Source organism: Lactuca serriola, chromosome 3, assembly GCF_051521515.1.
Source record: "Lactuca serriola cultivar US96UC23 chromosome 3, Lser_US96UC23_V15, whole genome shotgun sequence".
Classification (NCBI taxonomy): Eukaryota; Viridiplantae; Streptophyta; class Magnoliopsida; order Asterales; family Asteraceae; genus Lactuca; species Lactuca serriola.
The window spans coordinates 218,890,231-218,916,504 of NC_136410.1; the positions used below are offsets into that span (position 1 = coordinate 218,890,231).

Sequence of the window (26,274 nt, forward strand, 5' to 3'; positions counted from 1 at the left end):
ATTATTTTTAAGAAGCGAAGCGCTGTCTAAGTTCGGATTCACCACCTTTTCAAGTTTGTGCATAGTTACTTTCATCTTACACATAGATATGAAGTATTTTATATAAATTACGTGTCATGTGTGCGTATTATCTAGATATTTGCTGTCTATGTTGGATGAATGATTTTATGCATGTTTTAAATGATTTAAACTATATATTTATTTTATATCTACAAATATGTTGGGATAAAACATGGGTAGATGAAATAGTTGATGTGTGATGAAATAAAATGATGAGAGATAGGTGATGATAATTAGGTGAGGATAGATAGGTGATGATGAATTGGTGATGTTGGATGAAAGATACTATAACCTTGTCAGGAAATTTGGAGATGTATTCATCTACCAGAGTATAGATGGCGACCACGGACTATTATAGACAACCCCGTGGAAACACCAGCAGGCTCATAACCTGTAGGTGATGAATTATGAGTTCAAGCGATGTTGTAACTATGTATTCATGTGATGATGCCCTAACCCTTGTTGGGCACGTATTGAGGGAGTAATCCCTGAATCAATACTGTCTATGCGATGTAGGCGATGATCCTTATGGAGAATCCATAGGAACAAACATATAAGGAAATGCGATGTAAGGAGATGAGAGGTAAATATGATGTAGGAGACGATCCTTAGGATAAATCCTTAGGGAAGGTACTTATGAATAAAGAAGATAATGGGGATGGGTAATTGGGTTAATTGTTTGATGATTAAACATAATAATTGTATTACTATGGGTTGAAAACCCTATGTACTCACCAGGTTTCCCAACCTGACCTACTCAGTTTACTTGTATCACAGGTGATGAGGTGAAATTACATTACACTGAAAGATTAAGGAGAAATAGATCACCAGTGTAAATGAATGTAAGTTCTGTTTATGCTTATGTTTCTGTATTGAAGATGACATCCCAAATGTTTTAAAATGAATAAAAATACATTTCTTCGGAAATGCTTTGATAATGAAATTATCATGTTTTTTGGGAACAAATTCCGCAACGTTTTTATTAAAAGAGATACTCTGATTTTTATAAAGCATAAACAAAATCGGTCTTTTCTGGACGTGAAAATGGCGATGTCACAATCATCAAGATCGCAAGCCTTAATGAGCGCCATTGTTTCATCCAAACTCAAACGGTTCAAATCTTTGGTTTTCTTTATCAACGAGACATTCATATCCCAATATTTTGGTAAAGAATTCAAAAGTTTCTTGTTGATCTCATATTTTGTAACCATGACATAGCAGCACTCATCTCGGTTGTGAGTGTGATAAACCTTTGCAATTGATTCTCAAGATTCTCCCCCAAGACATAGTTAAACATGTTGAACTTTTGTCGCAACATGTCTTGGCGACTTTGTTTCATGTCTTCATTTCCTTCGTAAACTTCGATCAATGCTTCCCGTAATGCCCTAGCTGAAGTGTACTCATGGAAACCTTGAGCAATTTCTGGGGATAACGCCATAGTGAGTGTGGCAAGAGCTTTTTCTTGTTCCTCGACTCTCTCGAAATCATCATCGATGTGGTTCCCAACTTGCTTATCGATTATAGTGCCATCTTCCAATGTTGTTGTGATACGGATTGGACCTCTCAAAATACTTCTCCAAATTTTAAAATCCTTCATCTTAATGTACTTTTAAATCTGATATTTCCATTCAGGAAATCCTTTTGCTGATAACAATCGAGGAATTTGAGTAGTGGTACCCATGATAGCATCCAATTCATGATGAGCAGACATGTTTTGAGATTCCATTTTTTTTATATTTTTATAATTTTTTTAATTTTTATTAAATTTTAATAAAAATTAACTTGAAAAATAAACCAAAGGATCAAAGAAAATGGGTTTTCGGTTGAAGAAGTGAGGTTTTCGGTTTCCCTAATACATTTACCTTGAAACGTTTTCTCAATAAACGATAATGTACAAACTATATTTTGATAATGATAGTTAGACTTAGGAAAGATACATACTCTTACAAACAAACAAACCGAACATTTGGTCTTGGTAGAAGACTATAGCTTAGTAGAAAATATGGGATTTTCTAGGAAGATACGAACATTTTACAAACGATTTTACAAACATTTACAACGAACATTTTACTACAAGTAAACAATTACAACTATATTACAAACATTTTACAAACTTATACATTCAAACACTTACAAACATTTTCATACAAACTATGACACTAAATACTTATGAGCTCACCAACGTTAATGCTGATAAACTCTTTTAAAATTACTTGTATTCTCAGTTCATCAGTAGACAGGTACCGATGCTAGGTTTTGAGAAGATGGATCTCGTTTAAGACCTATCTCTTATTTTGATTTGCATTTTTGATGTCGTATACACTTCACAGAATACACTTGTATTAAATTATATTATTAATGCAATGGATGATGTTATTGCTTGTTTACTACTATGCTTTGTTGTGATATTGTACATGAAGTCCTCCAACCCCGAACGTTTCCGCCGTTCCGGTTTTGGGGTGTGACATTTAATGTCTTCAATTTTGAAAAGAAAAAACGGGGTATTTTAATGTCTAAACTAAGTTCTTTGATGAGCTAATTTATCTCAAGGTTTCACCATGAAAATGTAAATAGATATTTCACCATGAAAATATAAATAAATATTTTATAGTGTAACAATTTGCCTCATCAAACTTATTACCCAAAGTACCCCTCCTTTCCGTCCTCTTTCCTTCGTATTATTCTTCATCAATGTCAATATTTTATACTCATCAAAAAATGTAAGGCCCTTGATGGAAGGATCTATACCAATGATCAATCAAGCAAATGAAATAACAAGAAGATGAGTAGAAGAATGATTAAAATTGAGCTTGCATACAATTAGATCTGGAAATCGTCTAATACAACTCAATGGACCGAAAACACAGTGAATAACTACTGACAAGAGACAACCTGGCAACCTATTTATACCACATATGTTGACCGAAAACAAGTTTTCCGTCACACCTTGACCGAAAACCTTCCTTGACAGAAAACACAAAACATACCAAAAGACTCCAAATAAAAATCTTAAATGTCCTAACTCATCTATACATGTATTGCCTAGCCCAAACCATTTACTATGACCTTTCAAAAAACTAAAACAAATAAAACAATAAAATAACTATCAAATAATTGATAAAAAAAAAAGTTGTGATTTAACTTACGCATTTGTCTCCAAAATAAATTCAATGTTAATTTATATTTGATTCCTCACAATATTGGCCCTCTTTCCTTTATTCATCAAAGCCCTCGTATACTTTGTTCCTTCAAAATTGTCAACACAACGAAAATCAAACGAAGAGCAAACGTCGATCGATTTGTGAAATCGACTCGCCGACTCGCCATTGTTGGTCTGCCACCACCGGTCACTCCATTTTCATTGATTTTACATTGATTCGTGATGTGATTCTCCTTCACCATTTTAGAAAAATGTCATAGAGATATGCAGTTCAATGTACATCTCGTTAAAAATTACGATCGTTTTTGTTTTCATGGGCCCGTGTAATTTCAAAAACATAATAAGAGCTTGCAAATTGATAGAGCATAACATAGTACACCTAAAGCGGGAAATTCCAATCGGTATTCATTATTAAGGTATATGTTGTTGTTTCTTATTTTTCATTTACTTCTTGAATCATTCATTATTTCTGACTAGATTAGGATAAAGGACAATGGACTATTACTCCAGTTATACATGATGCCACTGCAGTACTAAGAAATGTTATTTTCTCTATATACTCTTGTTAGTTTTCACTTTAGTATATAATGTATTAATTCATACTATTTATTTAGTTGTATTACTGAGGATCTATCGTGTATGCGTGTGTGAAAATTTAGTACTGATTCTACCAGGTTAAGTTGGTGGATTAATTTATCACTGGCAATTAACATGTGAAAAAAAGTTTCTTACTTGTTTTTGTACAATCTGAACTCTAACAAAAATTTCTAGTTACTATTGTACACAAGGTTTCTGGAACATAACACTGAATTAATAGGGTTTGAAGTTTGAAGATTCTATTTCAACTCTAGGTTCAAAATTAAGCTATTGACATCTGGTTGGTTGGTGTTGGGGAGATTTTGATTGAAATATATGCAAAGCATGATGAATTTTATCTAATCCTTTATGATTATACATTGTGCACAGAGTGGAAGTTGTTCTTGAGTGTTTTTTTTTAATTTCCCTATTGTTAACCCCTTCTATGTTTTTTGGAGGAAAGCTGACTTGCTTTGTGTGATAGCCTAGAAAACTTTTAGTGATTGAAACCCACGGTTTTACAAGGATGAATACCATACAATAGAAGATATCATTGAATTTTAATAAGAATTTTGAGAATGAGTAAAATGTACTGATGTTTTTAAATTTCTAACTAATCCATACTTCATTTTTTAAGGCTCTTAACATGAACTCTGAAAGTAACTGTACTCTTGATTAAACTACACTTCATATAAACTACATCATCCTTGTCCAATAGAAATCAAATTATACGCCACAAATCATCAACATGGGTTGAGATGTCAATATTTTGTCTATTCATTCTCTATCCCTTTTGTCCCAAATTTATTATTTATGTTAGCTCATTTCATTAAAATTTGATGAAGTATGATTATTAGAGTATAAGTAAATTAGTATGTGTCTAATGCATTTTCTTGTTCAGGTATGTGATGAAAATAAAATGAGTACTTTACCATTATTCATTTTTCAAGTATATTGTTCAAAGAATGATTCCTTAATTATTAGGAACAAACTGGAAGTGTATGTTGTACAATAAAGAAGTTTAAGTAGAATGATAAGATGTGTATATATATATATATATATATATATATATATATATATATATACACACACACACATACATAATCTGTTTGTGTGTTGCATATCAAGTGTTATATGTGCATCTAAGTTAATAACTACCCTCATAAAAATTAATTTCTTTCCTACAAGTTACACAATTGATAAATTCTAAATGTATTTAATCTTTTGTTTTTGTGTAAGTGTAGGCCTCACAGGTCAAACAGAATCACTAAAGCTAATTTCATACAGACTAGCCTTTTCTTGGAGCTTATTTCGACAAACCAAAAACAAGGTACAACTTATGTTGCTCTTGGGACAAGTCAAATATGATTCATCATCTTTACTTTAGGTTCTTAACTATTTTACTTCTACTCCAAAAAAATTATATCATTAATTACCAGCTAATCAAACGACCTTATAAACACATATATAAATAAATTTTTATTCTCTGTTAAAATCTGGGAATTTCTCCTTGTGAGAGGCTAGCTTCTCAAGCCTTTAGCAGATCATTAGGTTTATGCTTTTATGTTAATGTTATTAGATTTAAGGGGTAATATGAGCTGTTTGTGATACTTCATAATTTTTTAGGTTGATAAGAATTAAAACTAGTCATGTTTTGAAATGACGTCACATATAGTTGATAAAAAAAATTTCAAGGGAAATATCCACAAAAATCCAATATGAAGACGGTTTGTTTGATGTGTCTGAGTGATACCCGTATATAACTTCGGATGATTTTGAAATAGTCTTTATAATGGATAAGTTGATCGGTGCAATAATAACTTGTTATATGATGTAAGTGCTCATTTTACTTTATTTTGTATATTTAACCAATTTACTGAACTTTTATATCTTAACAGGTACTTGTATGAATACAATCAATAATGGAGGAAAAAGTGACCATGGAATTTGTTTCATGAGCCTGAGTGCGATCTCTAAAGATGGACGTATGGTGATGAAGCAAGTAGAGTCATAGCATGTTAGATGACAGGAAAGGACAACCACGTCATCTTATTGCCTTACAATCCCAGGTAAGATTTTGCATTTGATTGACTTATCTAAATAGAAATTTTTAATTGGTTAAGTAAAAAAGGATTATTCCATTTGGTTGTTGTTTAGATAAAATTAGAATATGAAAATAATAACATGATGTTATAACAAGAATCTACTATGCAATAAATTAACATACTTTAGTTGATTCGACATAGGAAAAAAATTCATAGTTTACTCTTTTTATTACACTAGTCTTTTTATGTCCAAAGTAAGGGAAATAGCAATGAACTTTTCTATTTCTTACATTTATGTCTCCTTTACCATAAATAAAAAGAAGTAAGTTGTTATTTCATGCATTTAGGCCTTTTTGTTAAAATGCAAGAAATAACAGCATACTTTAATTGATTTGACTTAAAAAAACATAACTTAATCTTTTTACTACATAAGTCCTTATATGGACCCAAGTACAAGAAATAGCAATGCACTTTCCTATTTCTTGCATTTAGGTTTCCTTGTCCTTTTGATGTGCCCAAGTGTAGGAAATAACAATGTACTTTTGTATTTCTTGCATTGAAGTTTCCTTTACAATAAATAAGTAGAAAGTAAGCTGCCATTTCTTGTATTTAAGATTCCTTTAACATAATGTATGTTTATTTGGTTTTTAGGTTTACATTGGCCATTGGGCGCTAGCAGATCTAGACTTGCAAACAAGAACATGTTATTACCTTGATTCTCTAAGGCCCTTTGATGTTAATACAAACTGGAAGTGGACGATTGAATCGTAAGTATCATAAATTATTGAAACATTAAATTATTTCCTTGTATATATTTCATCCATTTTTTGTTGAGCATTGTCTTTGCACACAAGACAAAGTAGATCAAAGAAAAATGTCAATGTTAACTGGATAAATGTTATGGCTAGCACAAACTGCAATTGTAACTTCAATTATATTTGGCTAATATATTATTGTTTTTGACTGATCACTTTGTTATATAATTACACAGTGTCCCTTTCGGCCTGGTTACACGCAATGCACATATGGTTTTTGCACATAAGACAAAGTGGATCAAAGAAAAAGGTCAATGTTAACTAGATAAATGTTATGGTTAGCACAAACTGCAATCGTAACTTCAATAGGATTTGGCTAATATATTCTTGTTTTTGATTGATCAATTTATTATATAATTGTATAGTCTCCCTTTCAGCCTGGTTACACGGAATGCAGGTATTATGTTCTTAATTTCATGAAAGCGGTTGTTGATGAAGAACTTGAAGTGTTGAATAACGAAGTAATTAAGTAAATCTATTAGTTAATTAATGGACTTTAAGTGTTGTAGAATATTTGCATATATAATTGTTTAATATTTTTTGCTAATATATTAATTTTTGTCTTGGTTTTGGGGGAAGAATGAATATACGAACGTCGAGCTTGATTGGGTGCGTGAAGAATGGGCTACTTAGGTCATAAACTTTATTTACCAGTGATATGTATTTAAAAATTAATTTTTGATGAATTTGGAATGAATTTTGAATTTAACACTATAGTTAATGTAAGCCCTTTTATAGATGGATGATATTATATTTTGCGTTATTAGACATTAAATGTGTAATTTAGTTTGATTAAGATTTGGTAAAATAAGAATGTATATATATATATATATATATATATATATATATATAACCATGACATACAAAGTATGTCGTAAAACTATGTCAAATATCATGTTGCACAAAACATATGTTGTAATTTGAAGTCATAAATATCTATCATAATTACAAATTGTTACAAATTTTGACATACAAAGTCTGTCGTATATGTATGTCAAAAACACATCTCGTGTATGTACGTCTTAATTGTTGGTCATAAAGGTCTTTTGTAAATTTTATGGCAGACCAAATGCATGTCATTTTCATTTATGAGATGGCTTTCAATGACAGACCTTTGTCTATCACGGAAAGTCTTTTGTTTAGCCTGCTAGTCTAAGTAACAATAAGTCTGATATTCCCGAGATCCTCTCGAATAAAAATAAACACATTGGTTTGACTTGGTGTAACTCCTTGTTTCGAATTGTTCACATGTTGGGGATGGTGATTAGGGTTAGGCTATTATCAGGATTTGGACCCTTGGGTAATTGAGATTCGGACTCAGTTGGCGTTGGATAAGGTATTTCAGATGGTTCAGGTATTCGGTTTGTGCTTTAGAAGAAAATGACATTTTGCTAATTTGTCAGCTCGGGCTTTATGGAAGGTGGATACTCATTCAGGATATCTTATGGCAAGTATGAATTGATAATATTGTTGAGCATCTCGATACCTTTTCATGGATATAAGGATGGTGGCATTTTGAGCATATGAAGTCCATTTTTGGTGTGTTTGGTCCATTTCTAAGAAGATGGAGGTTCGTGCAAGGATGGGATCAAGGAAGAGCTTATGGATCTTGCTTATGTGTCTCATTTTCAGCTTGTTGGAGGTAAAAAGCTTTGGAATTCATCATTGATGTCCTAGATCTATCATTTATGATTTTTTGTTCATTTTGATCCCTAGAATGAGATCTAGTGGTCTTTATTCCACTCCAAGAGCTTTGAGTTGCCCCTCTTAGTGTTTCTGAGGTTCAAGGTCCATAAAGTTGGCACCTTTAGAGTTTAAAAACCATCCATGTTTGAGTTTGGGTCTTCATGATAGAAGAATGCTACTCTTTGAGATTGGGTCTTTTGGGCCATGCAAAGTCACCAAGTAAGTGACTTTATGGTTCTAGACGTTTATTTAGAAGTGGATCTGTGGTTTTGGACTTATAGGATCAAGCTGTTGGTTCTAGACGTTCATTTAGAAGTGGATCTGTGGTTTTGGACTTATAGGATCAAGCTGTGGTTTTGGACTTATAGGATCAAGCTGTTGGATAAGGTGTCTAAGTCCACACAAGACAAAGTAGATCCATGGTCCATTTGGGTTGCATGGCACCATGCAATTGGATAGACTAAATGAGAGAAATAACACTTGTGGTTTATCAATATATTATAAGTTCTAATATATTAATAATATTATTTAATTAGTTTGATCAAGAATTAATTTTAGAATTAATTAAGTGATCAAAAGATAACTAATTAAATATATGGGTTGATTATGTAAATCATCCATATTTTGTATAGTGGGCTAAGAGGCTCCATGGATAATCAAGTTGGGTTGAACCCATTGGATGTTCCATGGAGGCTCCATGGGACTTACAAACCCATGGGTCATGGAAATGAATAGTCATGACACATTAGGGTTTACATGGTGTAACCCTAAATGTGTCAACACTATATAAAGCTCATGTTTCTCCCAAAATCGGAACATATGCATGCTTGACGGCTGGAGCCGATTTTTAGAGTGTTATACTTTCTCTCCAAGTTTACTCCATAGCATTTGGTGTTGTGTGAAGCATTTGAGGCATCACACTTGGGGTGCTAGGCTCACAAGGTTTCAAGGATCAAAATTAACAACAAGGTATGTAGTTCTATCTCCTATTCAAGTTAAATTTTTCACCATGTATGCTAGATAGGATCATAGCCTTGGAAATCAACTTTGCATGATAATTAGACAAACATAGATCCAAGGTTATTAGGGTTGCATGTACACTTAGGAAGTGTTAGGATGCTCAAAACCCATTAGTGGTATCAGAGCCTAGGCTTGTTTGTTTGTTATTTGTGCTAAATAGTTGAAAAAAGTCAATTTTGTGCAATCTGCCCGATGAACTCGCCGAGTTCATGTGGATCGTCAACCTACTCGCCGAGTAGGTTCGTGCACTCGGCGAGTAGGAGCCACAGAATGCAGATTTTCGACTTTTGCTGCTGGAAATGGACTAGAAACATTACCCTAAACTGTTTTGGTGTTATAAAACTTGTTTTAGATGGTGTAATGTTTGTTCTAATCCATTTACAATGGCAAATATCAATTTTTCATGATTATATGTGTTCATATGGACTTGAAACTTTGATATGGATATTCATGTTCTTGATCTTATGAGTTTAGATGATCATAGGAATTACTTGTAACCTACTTGGTAGTTTAATTCTTGATCATAATGTGTTTTAATGGAGTCCATAACTTGTCCTCAAGTTATGGAAAACCAAGAGTCACACATGAATTAAAACCATTAAAAGAACACAAGAGTTAGAAAAATGAAGAATCTTCATTTTTAATACTCTAATTAACTCATAAGTTACAAGAAATGAAAAGTCTTGAAAGTTACAAAACTTGCCCTCAAGTTTTGGAACAAGTAAAGTCTTGATTAAAACTTTAGTTCCAACCCTTAGAATTTTAAAAGTTAATATTCAACCCTTATACTTATAATATTATAAGTTAATAATATATATATATATATATATATATATATATATATATATATATGTATAAGATCAAAGTCGTCTTACCGCTACTACGCCTCATTCACGAAGCTAGTCTATAAGGTGGGTATAAGGTTGTTGCCTATAAAATGGCAACTTAATGGGTGTCCACTCTCACCCACCGCTTGCTTGACTGGTGGAGGGTCGTTAGCCGAACGGGTAGGACAATGACTTAAAAATTCTCATTAAAAGTATAATGATTATTATAAAGTAACTAAATGTTTTATAAATTCCCAATCTTAGTTACTTTAGGACAAATGTGAATAAGGTGCTAATCCATGAATTTACACTTTGCACCTTGTTTAAGTCGTTGGTGGAGCGTGTGTGGTTTACCGGTACACTAACTTGGACTTAACATGGAAGGCAAAGGGTGACTTAAGGTTTTTCATGAGGTCGGAAGGAGCACGTATGGTTTACCGGCACAACGATTAAGTGAAAAACATTAAGGGTACCAAGTAATTTGCATGGTTACTTCACACCTTGTTTTGTGATCCTCAGTATCCCAGTCACAAAACATGAAGGGCACACTCGAGATTGAAACATGCCATTGAAAAGTTCAATGAATCTCAAAGAATCTAGGAATTTCTAAAAACCAAATAAAACGTAATAATTTATATTTCGTTTTCATGGTGGAAATTGGTGAATCGTCATTCACCTACCTTTCAAATATGTTATAACTTCGATTACGACATCCTTCTTCTAGGTTATAATATATTGTGATTGGATCCTAGTCTTAATATTACATTTGGGTGTTTTAGTAAGGACTATCCCTATATCTAAACTAAACTTATTTTCTTTTTTTCAGATGTCTTCCAACTATTCTACTCCTGGCTCAAACCCTACTGGCTCCTTCTCTCTCATGAACCTTTGTGGGAGAGTCATCTTTGATGGATCCAACTTTACTGATTGGATCAGAAACATCAGGATGGTCACTCGTTACGAGAAGGAATATGTTCTTGACAAGGAGCTCAAGGTGCCTGAGCCAACTGCTACTCCTGAGGAGTTTACTGAATATGAGGCACATGAAAGAGATGCTACCAATGTGGCATGCATCATGATGGCCACCATGACAGCCGAGCTCCAAAAGTCCTATGAGGACTACTATCCTTTTGAGATGCACTAGGATTTGATGGACCACTACCATCAGAGTGCTCGTCAAGAGCGATATGAAATCATCTCCTCTATGATCACAACCCGAATGAAAGATGGTGAACCCATCACAAGCCACATGCAGAAAATGCAAAGGTATGTGGATCGATTGATGAAGTTGAATGTGAACTTCCCTGAGGAGTTAGCAATAGATATTATTTTTCACTCCTTACCTTCGTGTTATGATCAATTCCTCATGACATACCACATGAATAAGGAGGATGTTACACTTACCAAACTTCAGGGACTCCTAAAGACCGCAGAATCAGGTCTTAAAGGTAAGTCGGTTGTGACCACTCCTGCTACTACTCCAAACTCATCACCTGTCCTAGCAATCGGGAAAGGTAGAGGGAAGAAGAGAAAGAACCCTTCGAAGGGTACCAAGGGTAAGACTCTTGATGGCTCCTCTTCTAGCAGAACCAAGAAAGGTTTCGTTACACCTTCTTCTGATCCCAAAGAGGTTGAATGCTTCTACTGCCACGAAAAGGCGCACTGGAAGCGTGACTATCCAAAGTACCAGCAAGATTTGAAGGATGGGAAAGTTAAACCCAACCATGCAGGTATTTACACTATCTCATCTAATAATTCACTCTATTCTGAATTGCAAGGACTAAGAAGAAGTGAGAATGTGGAGCATGGAAAGATAAACTTGATCATGGGGAATAGGAAATTTTCACCTGTCACCAAGATTGGAGTTTATACGTTGTTGCTTAGTAGTGGATTTACTTTAGATTTGAATAAATGTTGTTATTCGCCAGAAATGGCAAGGAATGTTATTTCCTTTCATGCTTTGTATAAACAAGGTTTTACCTTTTCTTTTGATAAAGAAATTGGTGGAATAAATGCTTTCTTTAATAATGTGTTATATTTTAAAGCATTACCTTGTGATGGTGTGTATGAAGCTGTGTCTGTTGTAGATAACTTAGGAAATAATGTAATGTGTATTGATTCTACTAATGGTAATAACTTGGATAAAGAATCATTATGGCATTGTCGTCTTGGACATATAAGCAAGAAACGCATAGGCCAACTCCAAAAGGATGGAGTCTTGGAGTCATTTGACCTAAGGTCAGATGATAGTTGTGAATCATGCTTACTTGGAAAAATGACAAAGTCACCCTTCACAGGTTTGTGTGAGAGGGGTGAAGGTTTGTTGGATCTTATACACACGGATTTGTGTGGGCCCTTCAAACATGCCACAAGGGATGCTAATCGTTATTATTTGACTTTTACTGATGATTACAGTGGATATGGATATGTCAACTTAATCAAGCATCAGTCAGAGACTTTCGAAAAATTTAAGGAATTTAAACAGGAAGTCGAGAATCAATTGGGCAGGAACATTAAGATGCTTCGATCCGATCGTGGTGGAGAGTATCTTAGTACTGAGTTCCTCGACTATCTAAGGGAATGTGGGATTGTCTCACAATTGACGCCTCCCAGGACACCACAGTTAAATGGTGTAGCTGAGAGGCGTAATCGAACCGTGTTGGACATGGTTCATTCCATGATGAGTCGAGCTACGCTACCAATCTCATTTTGGGGGTATGCCTTAGAGACTACCACCCATATCCTTAATCTGGTCCCTACAAAGAAGGTTGCCAAAACACCTCACCAGATGTGGACTGGAAAAGTTCCTAGTCTAGCCCACATCAAGGTTTGGGGTTGCGAGGCCTTTGTGAGACGCGAGACTCATGAAAAGCTCGAACCTCGAAGCGAGAGGTGTATTTTCATCGGCTACCCACAAAAATCCTTTGATTACCTCTTCTACAGACCTAGTGAGAATGTGGTCTTTGTAGCAAGGAGGGTTGTCTTTCGAGAGAGAGAGTTCATAAGTCAAGGAGACAGTGGGAGGCTAATTGACCTTGAATAACTTCAAGAGTCAAGTGGTGAGGGAACCTCAAACCCTAGCAGTCAACTTGAGGAGGAACCTCCTATTGATCCAATTATACCTCCAGTTGTACCTCTGAGGCGTTCCACAAGGGTTAGGAATGTACCTGAGCATTACTATGGTTTCCATATTACTGCGGAAGGTGAGACACTTTTTAGTGATGAGACACTAGTAGGCCTGGATGAACCTAACAGTTATGCAGAAGCCATGGCAGGCCCTGAGTCTGCTAAATGGAAAGAGGCAATGGATAGCGAGATACAATCCATGTATGACAATCAGGTCTGCGACTTGGTTGACAATGTGTCAGGTCGTAAGACAGTTGGGTGCAAATGGATCTTCAAGAAGAAGACCGACATGGATGGTAATGTACACACGTATAAGGCACGACTGGTTGCAAAGGGCTTTTCTCAAACTCTAGGAGTTGATTATGATGAGACCTTTTCACCAGTAGCCAAGATTAAGTCTATTAGGGTATTGTTAGCCATAGCTGCATTTCATGACTATGAAATATGGCAAATGGATGTCAAAACCGATTTCTTTAATGGAAAGTTAGTTGAGGATGTTTACATGAATCAGCCAGAGGGTTTTGTCGGCACAGAGTACCCTAATAGAGTGTGTAAGCTTGAGAAATCCATCTATGGATTAAAGCAAGCACCTCGCAGATCGAATCTTTGCTTTGATGAGAAAGTCAAAGAGTTTGGCTTTTCTAGGAGTGAAGGTGAATCTTGTGTATATGTCAAGGCTAGTGGGAGTATAGTTAGCTTCTTGGTACTGTATGTGGATGACATACTACTCATAGGAAATGACATCCCAACTCTGCAAGAAGTTAAGTCCTGGCTTGGGAAGTATTTTGCTATGAAGGACCCAGGAGAAGCTGCATATATTCTAGGAATAAGGATTTTAAGAAACCGGAGTAAAAGACTAATTGGACTTAGTCGGAGTACATACCTGGAAAAGGTGCTGAAGAGATTCAGCATGCAAGATTCCAAAAAAGGAGAGTTACCCATCCAGAGTAACACTAGACTGAGTCAGACTCATAGCCCGAGTACTGAGGATGAGATAGCAGAAATGAGTCGGGTACCTTATGCTTCGGCAGTAGGCTCGATCATGTATGATATGACCTGTACTCGTCCTGATGTAGCCTTTGCTTTAAGCATGGTTAGCAGGTATCAGGGGAATCCTGGTAAGGCTCACTGGACAACGGTAAAGAACATTCTCAACTACCTGCGGAGGACTAAGGACTGGGTCCTTACCCTCGGTGGGAGTGACGACTTGAGAGTTGTAGGGTATAGTGATGCTAGTTTCCAGACTGATAAGGATAATTTCCGCTCTCAGTCGGGCTGGTTCTTTACCTTAAATGGAGGAGCAGTCTCTTGGAAAAGTTCCAAGCAGGAGACAGTGGCTGATTCAACTTGCGAATCAGAGTATATAGTGGCAAGCGAGGCGGCAAAAGAGGCTATGTGGCTAAAGAACTTCATCAGAGACCTTGGAGTTGTATCAGCTATATCGAAGCCACTAGAGATTTTCTGTGATAGTGAAAGTGTTGTTGCCTTAGCCAAGGAACCAAGGGATCACGGGAAATCCAGACACATTGAAAGAAAATATCATTTCATCAGACATCGTATAGAAGAAGGACTTCTCGTGGCAAAGAGGGTATCATCGGATGAGAACCCGACAGATCCCCTCATGAAGGGACTGAGTAGGGTTAAGCATCTCCAGCATGCTAGGAGCATAGGGCTGAAGGATGATATTAGTCTTGGTAGTTAGATGATTTTGAAATTTGTAAAATGTAATTGACATTTGATGATGAATAAAAGTTATGTTTATTTATGAGTAAAGTGATGATATCTCCTGTCAATCGTTTACTATTATTTCTTTTGCATGTTTTGACTTCCAGAATATTTATGTTGTTTTACATATTATTCAAATTATCCACAGTCAGTCATATGTTGGAAGTAGATATGAAGTAAGACTGTCATGAGTTGGTTGTAGAGGTCTAAAATGTTGGACACGGCCTCAACACTCATGAGTGCTCATAAGTTTTGAGTATTGGATTCAACCCATGCTCGCTGGTATCACTTCATGGAATTTATCTCGAGTGATCTCGAGACGGTAATAACATATAAGTCATCAAACCTAGAGATATGACTTGTTAACTATGAGTTAGTTATGCATTGAACATGCGAAATTGCATTGGTAACTCGATGTTATAAAACGTGCGTTTGTGTGTAATTTAACAATAGTAGAACAAGCATATGAGTCGAAGTTTATATGTTCCTTCTTGGATTAGAAGCTGATATATGGGCCCCTCGATGATTTTGTTTTTGTCCTATGTACCGGGCCCGGTCAGAACTAAGTTGATGTGTTCAATTAAGTTCTATGTCAAACAAATCGGAAATCGGGAAACAAACTGCTAGACAATAAGCAACACCATGTTCCATGTGTTTGTCCGGCTGATATCTAAGAACAGAGGATTATATGATCCCTTATCTGAAATGGCGTACCATCATCTTCTTAGTTCCGAGAAACCTTGAAAAGAGCTACGATTGTCGATCGGTTCCTGAAGTCGTACTTGCAGTTATAGTTATTAGACTTATCCAAGTGGGAGACTGTTGGATAAGGTGTCTAAGTCCATAACTATTTCTGGTATGTACTTGACCCGACCCGGCATGGTCCATTTGGGTTGCATGGCACCATGCAATTGGATAGACTAAATGAGAGAAATAACACTTGTGGTTTATTAATATATTATAAGTTCTAATATATTAATAATATTATTTAATTAGTTTGATCAAGAATTAATTTTACAATTAATTAAGTGATCAAAAGATAACTAATTAAATATATGGGTTGATTATGTAAATCATCCATATCTTGTATAGTGGGTTAAGAGGCTCAATGGATAATCAATTTGGGTTGAACCCATTGGATGTTACATGAAGGCTCCATGGGAGTTACAAACCCATGGATCATGGAAATGAAGAGTCATGACACATTAGGGTTTACATGGTGTAACCCTAAATGAGTCAACACTATATAAAGCTCATGTTTCTCCCAAAATCGGAACATATGCATGCTTGAGGGCTAGAGCCGATTTTTAGAGTGTTATACTTTCTCTCCAAGTTTACTCCATAGCATTTGGTGTTGTGTGAAGCATTTGAGGCATCACACTTGGGGTGCTAGGCTCACAAGGTTTCAAGGATCAAAATCAACAACAAGGTATGTAGTTCTATCTCTGATTCAAGTTAAATTGTTCCCCAAGTATGCTAGATAGGATCATAGCCTTGGAAATCAACTTTGCATGATAATTAGACAAACATAGATCCAAGGTTATTAGGGTTGCATGTACACTTAGGAAGTGTTAGAATGCTCAAAACCCATCACAAGCATTAAGAGCTTAATGAAGGTTTTGGCTCAATGAAGGAGTATGTTGGGCGTACAAGTCTGTACGCACAGCGTACAAGCCAAACAGCTTGTACACTTAGCGTGCAACTGAGTACACCCTGCGTACTCAGTCGGGAGAAGTTTTGCTTATTGGGCTTTGGTGAGGGCCATATGTCGAGCTTAACTGTCTTGGGCCCTGTTGGGCCATCAAGTTTTGGTCAGATATTGATTTTAGGAAGGCCTACGAAGGGTTTTGGGTATAATTTGAAAAATTGGGCAATGGTTTGGGTCATGAGTAGTTTACGATGTTTTGGGCTTGAGTGTTTAAGTATTAATAGGCCATCAGAATGCAAAGTGTTTTAGACTAGAAAGAATGGTTGGGCCTCAAGGTAAGGCCCATGTAATGGGTTTGGGCCCAATTTGGAAAATTAGGTCATTGGGTGATTAATTGGCCTTTGGGCCTTTCAGATTGTAGTTTGGACCATAATTTTGGACAAGTCTAGGTTAGGGATAAAATGGTCTTTTACCCTAGGTAGGGAGTTGTGGTTATGGGTTGGAACCCAATTGATAATTGGATATTTTTTTATTGGTAGTTGAGGATCTGTCAGCCAGCAGCCAAGGGTTTTCAGTATGATTCAGAAGTGCGAGATGAGTCTTCTCACTATATCCATGGGTCGAAGGCATCAATGTCGGCATATTACATGTTATGTGGTATGATTTTTGTATCTGTATTACTTGCATGGAAGACCCCGGGGGGAGCCCGTGTGTAATAACTGTCAACTTCGGGTCAAACAAAGTCAGCGAGTCAACCAAGTCAACATGACTAGTCTTAAGATTTTTGGATAGACTTTATGTTTCCTAATGTACAAACTTACAATTTTATTACAAATTATCTCTCCGTAGTTGCCAATTATCAAATATAAACCCTAATTAGGGATACTAACGTAACAAACTAGATAATTCAGCTATATATTATTTGGGAATAAATAATATTCATAACACAAATGTAGTGGAGTTCATAAACCTAACACTATGTGGCAAATTCATAACAAAGGCTACAAACAGAACTTTTTGGTGGATTCGTCACCAAATGCAACAAAATCTATACCCATCTAAACACCAAATCTTAACGAAACAAACCTGCAAATTTAACCTAACTATTCATACAAGGTATTATTAATTGATAACAACGTTTTTTATAATAATTTGAATTTATATAATTCAAATTAAATATTTTATGCATCCTTTATACCTAATTTCTTAATAAAAAGCCCACGATTTTATAAAAAGGCTAGGATTTATAAAAGTTCGACTTTTATTTTCTATAGAAAGCACTAGTAATTAGATGGTACTTCCATCTTAATGAGCTAACTACTAAGCCTGAGTAGCACCACCTTTAAGTCTCACCTATGTTCCCCCTCCCCCCATAACCCACCCTACCCACCCCACCCTTCCTCCCTCCCTCCATATTAGTTGCGGCCGAGAGCACCCCAACCACCACCATTTTCATCAAATTTCACTCTTCTTCTCAAAGTTAAGCTCTTATCTTCAAACCCTAATTTCTTCCAAGTGTTGTTGAAGTTTTACTAAGTACTTTCTTCATCTCCTTGTGATTCTACACACTTCTATACTAGTTTCATTTCCATTTACACACATCTCATGTGTTACTATTCACATAATCTTCAAATCTTCAAAGTGTTCTTGACTTGAAACTTTCCACCCACAACCTTTCATTCATCAAGAAAACCATCCAAATGTGAGTTCATACACCTCCATTTTCGAGATTTCTAAGTTTTAGGGGGAGAATAGAAGTAAAACACAAGTAAACTTGTGTTAATATGCAAGTTGTTATGCATGTTTTCTTACTTCCTGTGTAAAAGTGCTAAACAATTGAAATGATGTTATTACCAAGATTTATGAACTTTTATATGCAAAAGTTTGTTTAAAATACAAAACTATAAAAAACAAGTATAAACATGCTAGATGTGCTCATGAAAAAGTCATACACTCAAAACCATAAAAACTAGATTTCTCTTTATGAACACAATATGGTTAATATAGCAAAAATGGTTATAACCAAGTTATTACACCAATTTTGTGTGATCTAAACTAAAATATCTTATTTTGGATACATGTCTTGAAACTAGTCAAATATACCAAAGTTTTAGTTTTGCAAAAAGAAAACTCCAAAAAATCTATCATTTTATGTAAAAATGGATTTTCTAGCAAAATGGTCATAACTAGGTTATGACACCATTTTTGCGAGTTTTGATAAAAATTATGTTGTTTAAAACATATAAAGTTAATTTGACCTAAAAATCACAAAAAGGTAAAAGTAAGTTTAACGTAACTATATTTTCTCTATTTGTCGTTTGTGACATTAAAAGTCAAATACTAGAAAAATAGACATTTGCATACTAAAGAGCCACTTATTTGTGCTAGATTTAAATAACTTGTTATTGATAAATATCTAAGTTTACTAACCCTTATATATGTATATATGGGTACAAAAACCAAATACTATAATAAACTATATAAGTATAGTTTATTAATCTTTTTAACATTTTTGTAACATGTTGAGCAAAATGTATAATTATATAAAATACATATATAATTATTTTATATTATTTTATTTTCATGGAAAACGGTTTTCATTACAAAAATACGTAAACTCGTTGAATCATGTTTGTGAGTCAAAGTCTTCATCGTACCTATCAGGATACCTACATAAGTCATGTATTTTAACCAGAGTCTCCCGTAAGAGAGCGTATCTATACGGGATTAACAATGCCGCACCCTATCTGTTAGCTGCTGTTAGAATAGCAGGTCTGGGATGAAAAATGCTATAACATTCTGATGCCTGAAGAACGTCGCGACATGCCATCTATGTCATTAGCACGGTTATAATAACTCACATGGGGAAAAAACGATATATTTCGTTTACGGGGAAACATTCATTCAAACGGTTTTACATAAATTAAAAATGCATATTACTATTTTAAGTTTGAAAAATACTTGTACATTTCGGTCTTAGGATTCTAAGACTACAACTCATTTATAAGGATAATATTGGATTTTTCTGGAACGAACACTATCATTTTATGAGGAAAGGCTTAAAATTCTTCATATAAAATCTTATGAACTCAACAACTTAATTATTGACACTTTTCAAACCACTTGTATTCTTAGACCATCTCCAACCTATCTCCATTTTTTCCTCCATAAATGGAATAAAAAATGGAGTAAATAGTGTTTGATCTCCAACCCTACTCTATTTTCCACCCCATTTTTTACCCCAAAAAGTATATTCCAAGAATATTCTATTTTTATAATTTATATATATTGGCAAATATACCCCGCTACTAATTAAACTCTATATTTATGATTAATTAATATAAATTAGTATATAACATGATATTATAAATATTAAATATTGCATTTAAATTATAATTAGTAGATAAAATAAACTAGAAATGTATAAAATAAAAATGAGAGGGACTAAAATTGACAACCAAATTTCAACCTCCATTTTTGGAGATATGAATAGTATTCCCCATATATGGGGGAATACTATTCATATCTCCAAAAACGGAGGTGAAAATAGGTAAGGTTGGAGAAGAATGGGGGATGAAATGGGGGAAGAAATGGAGTTTAGGGATAGGTTGGAGATGCCCTTAGGAAATCATTAACACAGGTAACTACAAGCTTTTGAGGATGGGACGCTAATGTGATTAGTCGAACTCCTCTCGAGTACAATCTCAAGTTCATTAACAGTCTTGGTAAAGGATAGGGAAATGTAAAGTCTTGTCTTCAAAGTAATGGTTCCCTAAAAAAATTGAAACTCTATCAACTTTTTGATGAGCTTCAGGGACACGAATCCAATGTTGCCCAAACCATAAGAGAACTTTCCGGAGGACCACTCGCTCTAGTTAGTTCCTTTGAATCAACCATTCCAAATCCACCTGCTCCGGAACCTTACAAACCCGCTGTTCCTCTAACTCAGTCATCCTTAACCTCCTTATCCACTCATATCTATCCTGATGATGATTCCGAAACTTTGGATTTTGAACTTCATTTTCAACAAGTGTTTGCTCTACTTTCAATGAAATACAAATGTCCTTTCAATCCCTCTTACAAACCATACCAAAACGGGTTCAGTGCTCCTCACCAAAACCATTCTCAACCATATTCTGCTCAGGAACCAAAACATACCTCCGAAAACCCTCCTGCATACAAGCCTAACCTCTCTAAACCAAACTCAGCTTCGGAATCTTCTCAAAACTCAAACTTGGAAAAACCAAAGATTATGTGTCACAAATGTGGTCATGCAAACCAATTTGCCAAAGATTGTCTAGCGGATGTTCCACAAAAACCAAAAATCAAGGACTCAGCTTATTATGTCCGAAAAGCACAAGAAATGGCTGAAATTGAGAAAGCATGTGTTACTACTATTTCAAGAGATGTAGAAGGATATTGGTCATCCGGAGATGATGAAGATTTGGTGTCTGGAAGGAATACGTGTTTGATGGCAAGACAAACAATTGAATGTGATGAAGGATATTGGTCTTCTGGGTCCAAAGATGAAGATGATGTTGCTGAACCTCACTACTGCTACATGGCAACCAATGAACCACCAGGTCGAAGCATTGTTCAGCAGGTAAAATCCATGATCTCTGATAATAATTTTGATTTGACTTTATGTGAACCTTATCTGACTCAAATTCAAACAGATATGAACACTATCTATAAAGCCTATGAGTCTGCCATAGAAGCCAGTGAGAAGAAAGACTGTGAACTAAGTCGTCTAAGATTACGTTTTGAGGATAAGAAATTGAAAATCGAGTCTCTAGAACATGAACTTGTAATGTCAAAAGATGAATGTATCATTTTGATGGATAAATGTGAAATCACTTATTTTGAACGAAACATTTTGATTTCTGATAACAAACGTCTCAATGACAAAATAGATGCTTTACATAACTTTGTAGACATGCTTGAAGCTAACATTCGAATAACTCATAATTTCCATCATCCATGGTCAAAATCTCCTGGTCTTGCAAGCGAGTTTCCGAAACCAATTAATAGTCCCCTGAAGGAATTTCAAAATTTTTCATTTATGGGAGAGGTTCCGAACATCAAAAATTCGGATACTCCTGTTTCCCCTTTATCACCCCTTCAGGAGGACAAAAGGTCTTTTGAGTCCCTAATTCCTTAGTTCCAACCAATAGTTGTTAAGTGACCTGATTCCACGCCTCTTCCGCCTCTGATAAACCTAGACCTGAATCGGACCACGGAATATCATCATAGTCTCTCAAATTGTGTGGACCATGTTCCTATAAGCAATCACGTCAACAACTGCGTGATTGAGGAAATTATTCCGGAAACAACTGAAGTCAATGCCTTAGAATTCGTATGGGCATCCCTAGATGATAAAATTGAGGTATCAAGTATTGTGTCCTCTAATTCATGTGAATCGGACTTTGTAGTTCTTTCAAAAACCAAATTGGTTCCCATCACTCCAAAATTTTCAAATCCATCCAAAGGACAATCCTATGGATCCTCTCCTCATCCTAAGAGAAAACCAACGTTGAATAGAAATGATGTTGTAGATCCCAAGGTCGAAGCTAGAAATGCTTTCAAAAAGGAAGTTAGAACTTGACAAGATTCCAGATTCCTTGCTAATTCTAAACCAAGTTCATTCCAGAATCCTCGTGTCTTCACTCATAGTCAAAACTCCTTTATTCCTACAAGGATCATGAAGAGACCTTCCGAACCTCCTATTCGTTCTGAACCAAAAGAAGTCCTTAGCTCCAAATTACCCCAAGCTCATGCTAATGTCAATATCAAAACCATCCGAAATAACTCACCGCCACCTCAAAATGCATCATCTGTTTTTATTGCAAAATCTGATGGCACAATTTTTAAACCAAGGATTTCAAAGAACAATGTGTCATCAAACAAATTCACAAGTCCAAAAATCACTGTTTCAAAATCTTCAAAAAAAATCTTGTGTGGAAAATCAAAACATCCGTTAACAAAGCAACTATCCCAGAAATAACGAAATGTGTTCATCCCTTGGATACCAAAGGTCCGAAGAAGTCAGTTCCTAACCCACAAATAGTTGAATATGACTATTGGATAGATGAAAAGACCTTAGCATTTTGTCTTTTTCAAAAACACTCAAGAAATCTCACCAAAAAACAAGTAGTTTTCCCAAAGCCACGATTAAAGTCCAAAGTCCATGCCTATGTCCCAAAATCTAACTTGGAGCCTAAAAGCTCCATTGTTTGCTAAACTTGCAGGCACTTTGTGCTTCTGCGCAAGAAACAATATGGTATATTGATAGTGCTTGCTCCATGCACATGACGGGGCAGAAAGACTTTCTGCGAGATTTAAAGCTCTCTCTAAATGATGGCTATGTGACATATGGGAACAACTCCAACTCACAAATTCGTGGTTACGGAACACTCACTAATGGAAACTTCTCCATTTCACATGTTGCTTATGTAGCTGACTTAAAACATAACTTGATAAGCGTTGCTCAGCTCACTGACTCAAGTCGACGTGTGGAATTCTGCAAAAAAATACAGCTATGTGATGACTGAAGACTAAAAAGAATGATTGATAAAATCTCTTCGCAACAAAAACATGTACCCTCTCGACATCAACATGATTATTGGCAAACCTCAACTCTGTCTTCTCTCCAAAGTTGTTCCTGACATTAGTTGGCTATGGCACCGAAGGCTCACACATCTGAACTTTCGGTATATGAATGATCTTGTGTCTGGTGAAATGGTAAGAGGTTTACCTCTTCTCAAGTTTGAAAATGATCATTTATGTGTTGTATGTGAGTATGGTAAGCAATCAAAGAAGGGTCATCCAGTCATTATCGAAAAATCTATCTCAGATCCTTTGGAACTTCTACACATTGATCTTTGTGGACCTTCCACTATAGAAAGTCTTCATCATAAGAAATACATTCTTGTGATCGTTGACGACTTTACAAGGTTCAACTGGGTTTTCTTCCTGAGGCTAAAATCCGAAACAGCCTCTGAGCTCATCAATTTTATCAAAGGAATAGAAGTTCTCATCAAGCTCCCGGTCAGAAGAATCCGCAGTGATAATGGTTCGGAATTTGTTAATTCCACCATTGAGAAGTTTCTCACAGAAAAAGGGATCAACCACAACCTTTCAGCTCCCTACACTCCTCAACAAAATGGTGTAGTTGAAAGATACAATGGAACACTTGTTGAAGCTGCTCGATCAATGCTAAACTATGCAAACATGCTGCTCTATCTTTGGGCTGAAGTTGTATCAACCGCCTGATTCACTCAAAATTGAAGCATCATCAATCGACATCTCAACATGACACCATACAAAGCAATGAATGGTCGCAATCCGACTATCTCGTTTCTACATGTCTTCGGATGCAGATGCTTCATCAAAAACAACCGTGATCATCTTACAAAATTCCAACCCAAAGCCGATGAAGCTATCTTTCTTGGGTACTCTTCAAAATCCAAGGCTTACAGAGTTCTTAATCGAAGAACTCGTGTTCTAGAAGAAAGATTTGATGTTACATTTGATGACAACTTCATTTGGAATTCTGGCCCCTCTCACATCACTACTCACATTATGGAGTCTGGTGCTCCTCCGTCAGGATGTCCTAACCCTCAAACTATCCTCGAAGTTGATTTTGAAACCCTCTTTGGCCCTTCCGAAACCGCTCTTGATTCCGAATCTCAATCAAAAGCATCTCCAATTCAAATTCCTCCTTCGGAAGCCCCAGTTTCTCACAACCTATCCGGTCCTCTTCCGAGCCTGTCACCATTTGATTCCGAACCATTTCAACCTTCTCAGGTTGAGGGGGAGAATAATACTAATCCTTATCGTGAATCAAATGTGAATGGCTTTCAAGATACAGCTGTTGAATTCGATGACTCCAATCCAATCAATAATGACGACAACGAAAATTTCTTTGAGTTTCCCTCAGATGATGATGTAAATATCTCTGGTTCAGAAGTTCAGGTGGAGCATCATCCTCAAATTCAAATCATTCAAGGGGAGCAACTAAATCCTATTGTTGATATTGAATCGACCGCTGCTCAAGAACTTCCCAAATTGCACGTTTGGACCAAGGATCATCCTCCCAACCAAGTGATTGGAAATCTTAATGCTGGTGTACAGACTCACTCTGCTTCTAGTATCCAAAATGAATGTCATTTCTCATCCTTCATTTCTATGATCGAACCAAAATCCATTAAGGAAGCATTGGAGCATGCTGACTGGATTACAGCCATGCAAGAAGAATTGGTTGAATTTGACCGAAACGAAGTATGGACTCTTGTTCCTCCTCACCCCGAACCACCGTGTTGTCGGCACAAGATGGGTATATCGCAACAAACTAGACGATTCATGAGTTATCATCCGAAATAAGGCAAGATTGGTAGCTAAAGGTTTCACTCAAATTGAAGGTCTTGACTATGATGAAACATTTGCTCCTGTTGCACGACTAGAAGCTATCAAAATCTTTCTTACATATACATCCCACAAAGGTTTCAAAGTTTATCAAATGGATGTTAAGAGTGTTTTTCTTAATGGTGAGCTTGACACTGAAGTATATCTTCAACAGCCTCCCGGTTTCATTAATCTCTCATTTCCGAACTACTGCTACAAGCTCCGTAAAGTTGTCTATGGTCTCAAGCAAGCTCCTCGTGCCTAGTATGAGACCCTCACCGACTTTCTCAAACGCTCAGGTTTTCAAAGAAGAATTCTAGATCCTACTCTATTGAGAAGATCAAATGGAAGACATCTTATGTTGGTTCAAATATATGTGGACGACATCATTTTTGGATCTACGAACTCATCCATGGTTGAAGATTTTGCAAACTTAATGATCAAACAGTTTCAGATGAGCATGAACAGAGAATTAAGTTTCTTTCTAGGACTTCAAGTTAAACAAAATAACAAAAGCATCTTCATTCACTAAGAGAAGTACATTTCTGAGCTTCTCAAGAAATACTCTATGGAATCTTGTGCCTCAGCCAAGGTACCCATGGGCTTCGGTCACAAAATATTTGCTGACCCCTCAGGTGTTTCTGTAGATGAAAAGAAGTATCGTGGAATGATTGGATCCTTACTTTATCTCACTGCAAGTCGACCGGACATAATGTTCTCAACATGCTTATGTGCCAGATTTCAAGTCAATCTGAAGATGTCTCATCTTTTAGCTGTGAAGCAAATATTCCGACACCTCAAAGGTACAAAGAATCTCGGAATCTGGTATCCAGCAAATGAAAGTTTCCTTCTGCAAGCTTACTCGGATTCAAACTTTGGTGGTCTTCAACTCGATAGGAAAAGTACATCAGGAGGATGTAACTTACTAGGTGGTCGTTTAGTCAGCTGGTCATCCAAGAAACAGAACGGCATTGCTCTCTCTACAGCCGAAGCTTAATACATTGTTGCTGCTAGCTGTACCTCTCAAGTTCTCTGGATGAAATCTCAACTCTTGGATGATGGTGACCGATTTCAATGCATTCCTATCTACTGTGATTCTCAAAGTGCCATTTCCATCTCTCACAACCTAATCCAGCACTCCATGACGAAGCACATTGACATCTGGTACCATTTTATTAAAGAT

General features: G+C 35.9%; 1 protein-coding gene across 1 annotated transcript; it reads left to right on the top strand.

The window, feature by feature from the left end:
* Positions 1 to 23,999: 23,999 nt before the first annotated feature.
* LOC145096038 (uncharacterized) lies at positions 24,000 to 25,356 on the top strand. Its single transcript, XM_079033817.1, has 3 exons — positions 24,000 to 24,441; positions 24,553 to 25,023; positions 25,109 to 25,356. Exons 1-3 carry the CDS (start codon positions 24,000 to 24,002, stop codon positions 25,354 to 25,356), a joined length of 1,161 nt encoding a protein of 386 aa, XP_078889943.1.
* Positions 25,357 to 26,274: the final 918 nt, after the last annotated feature.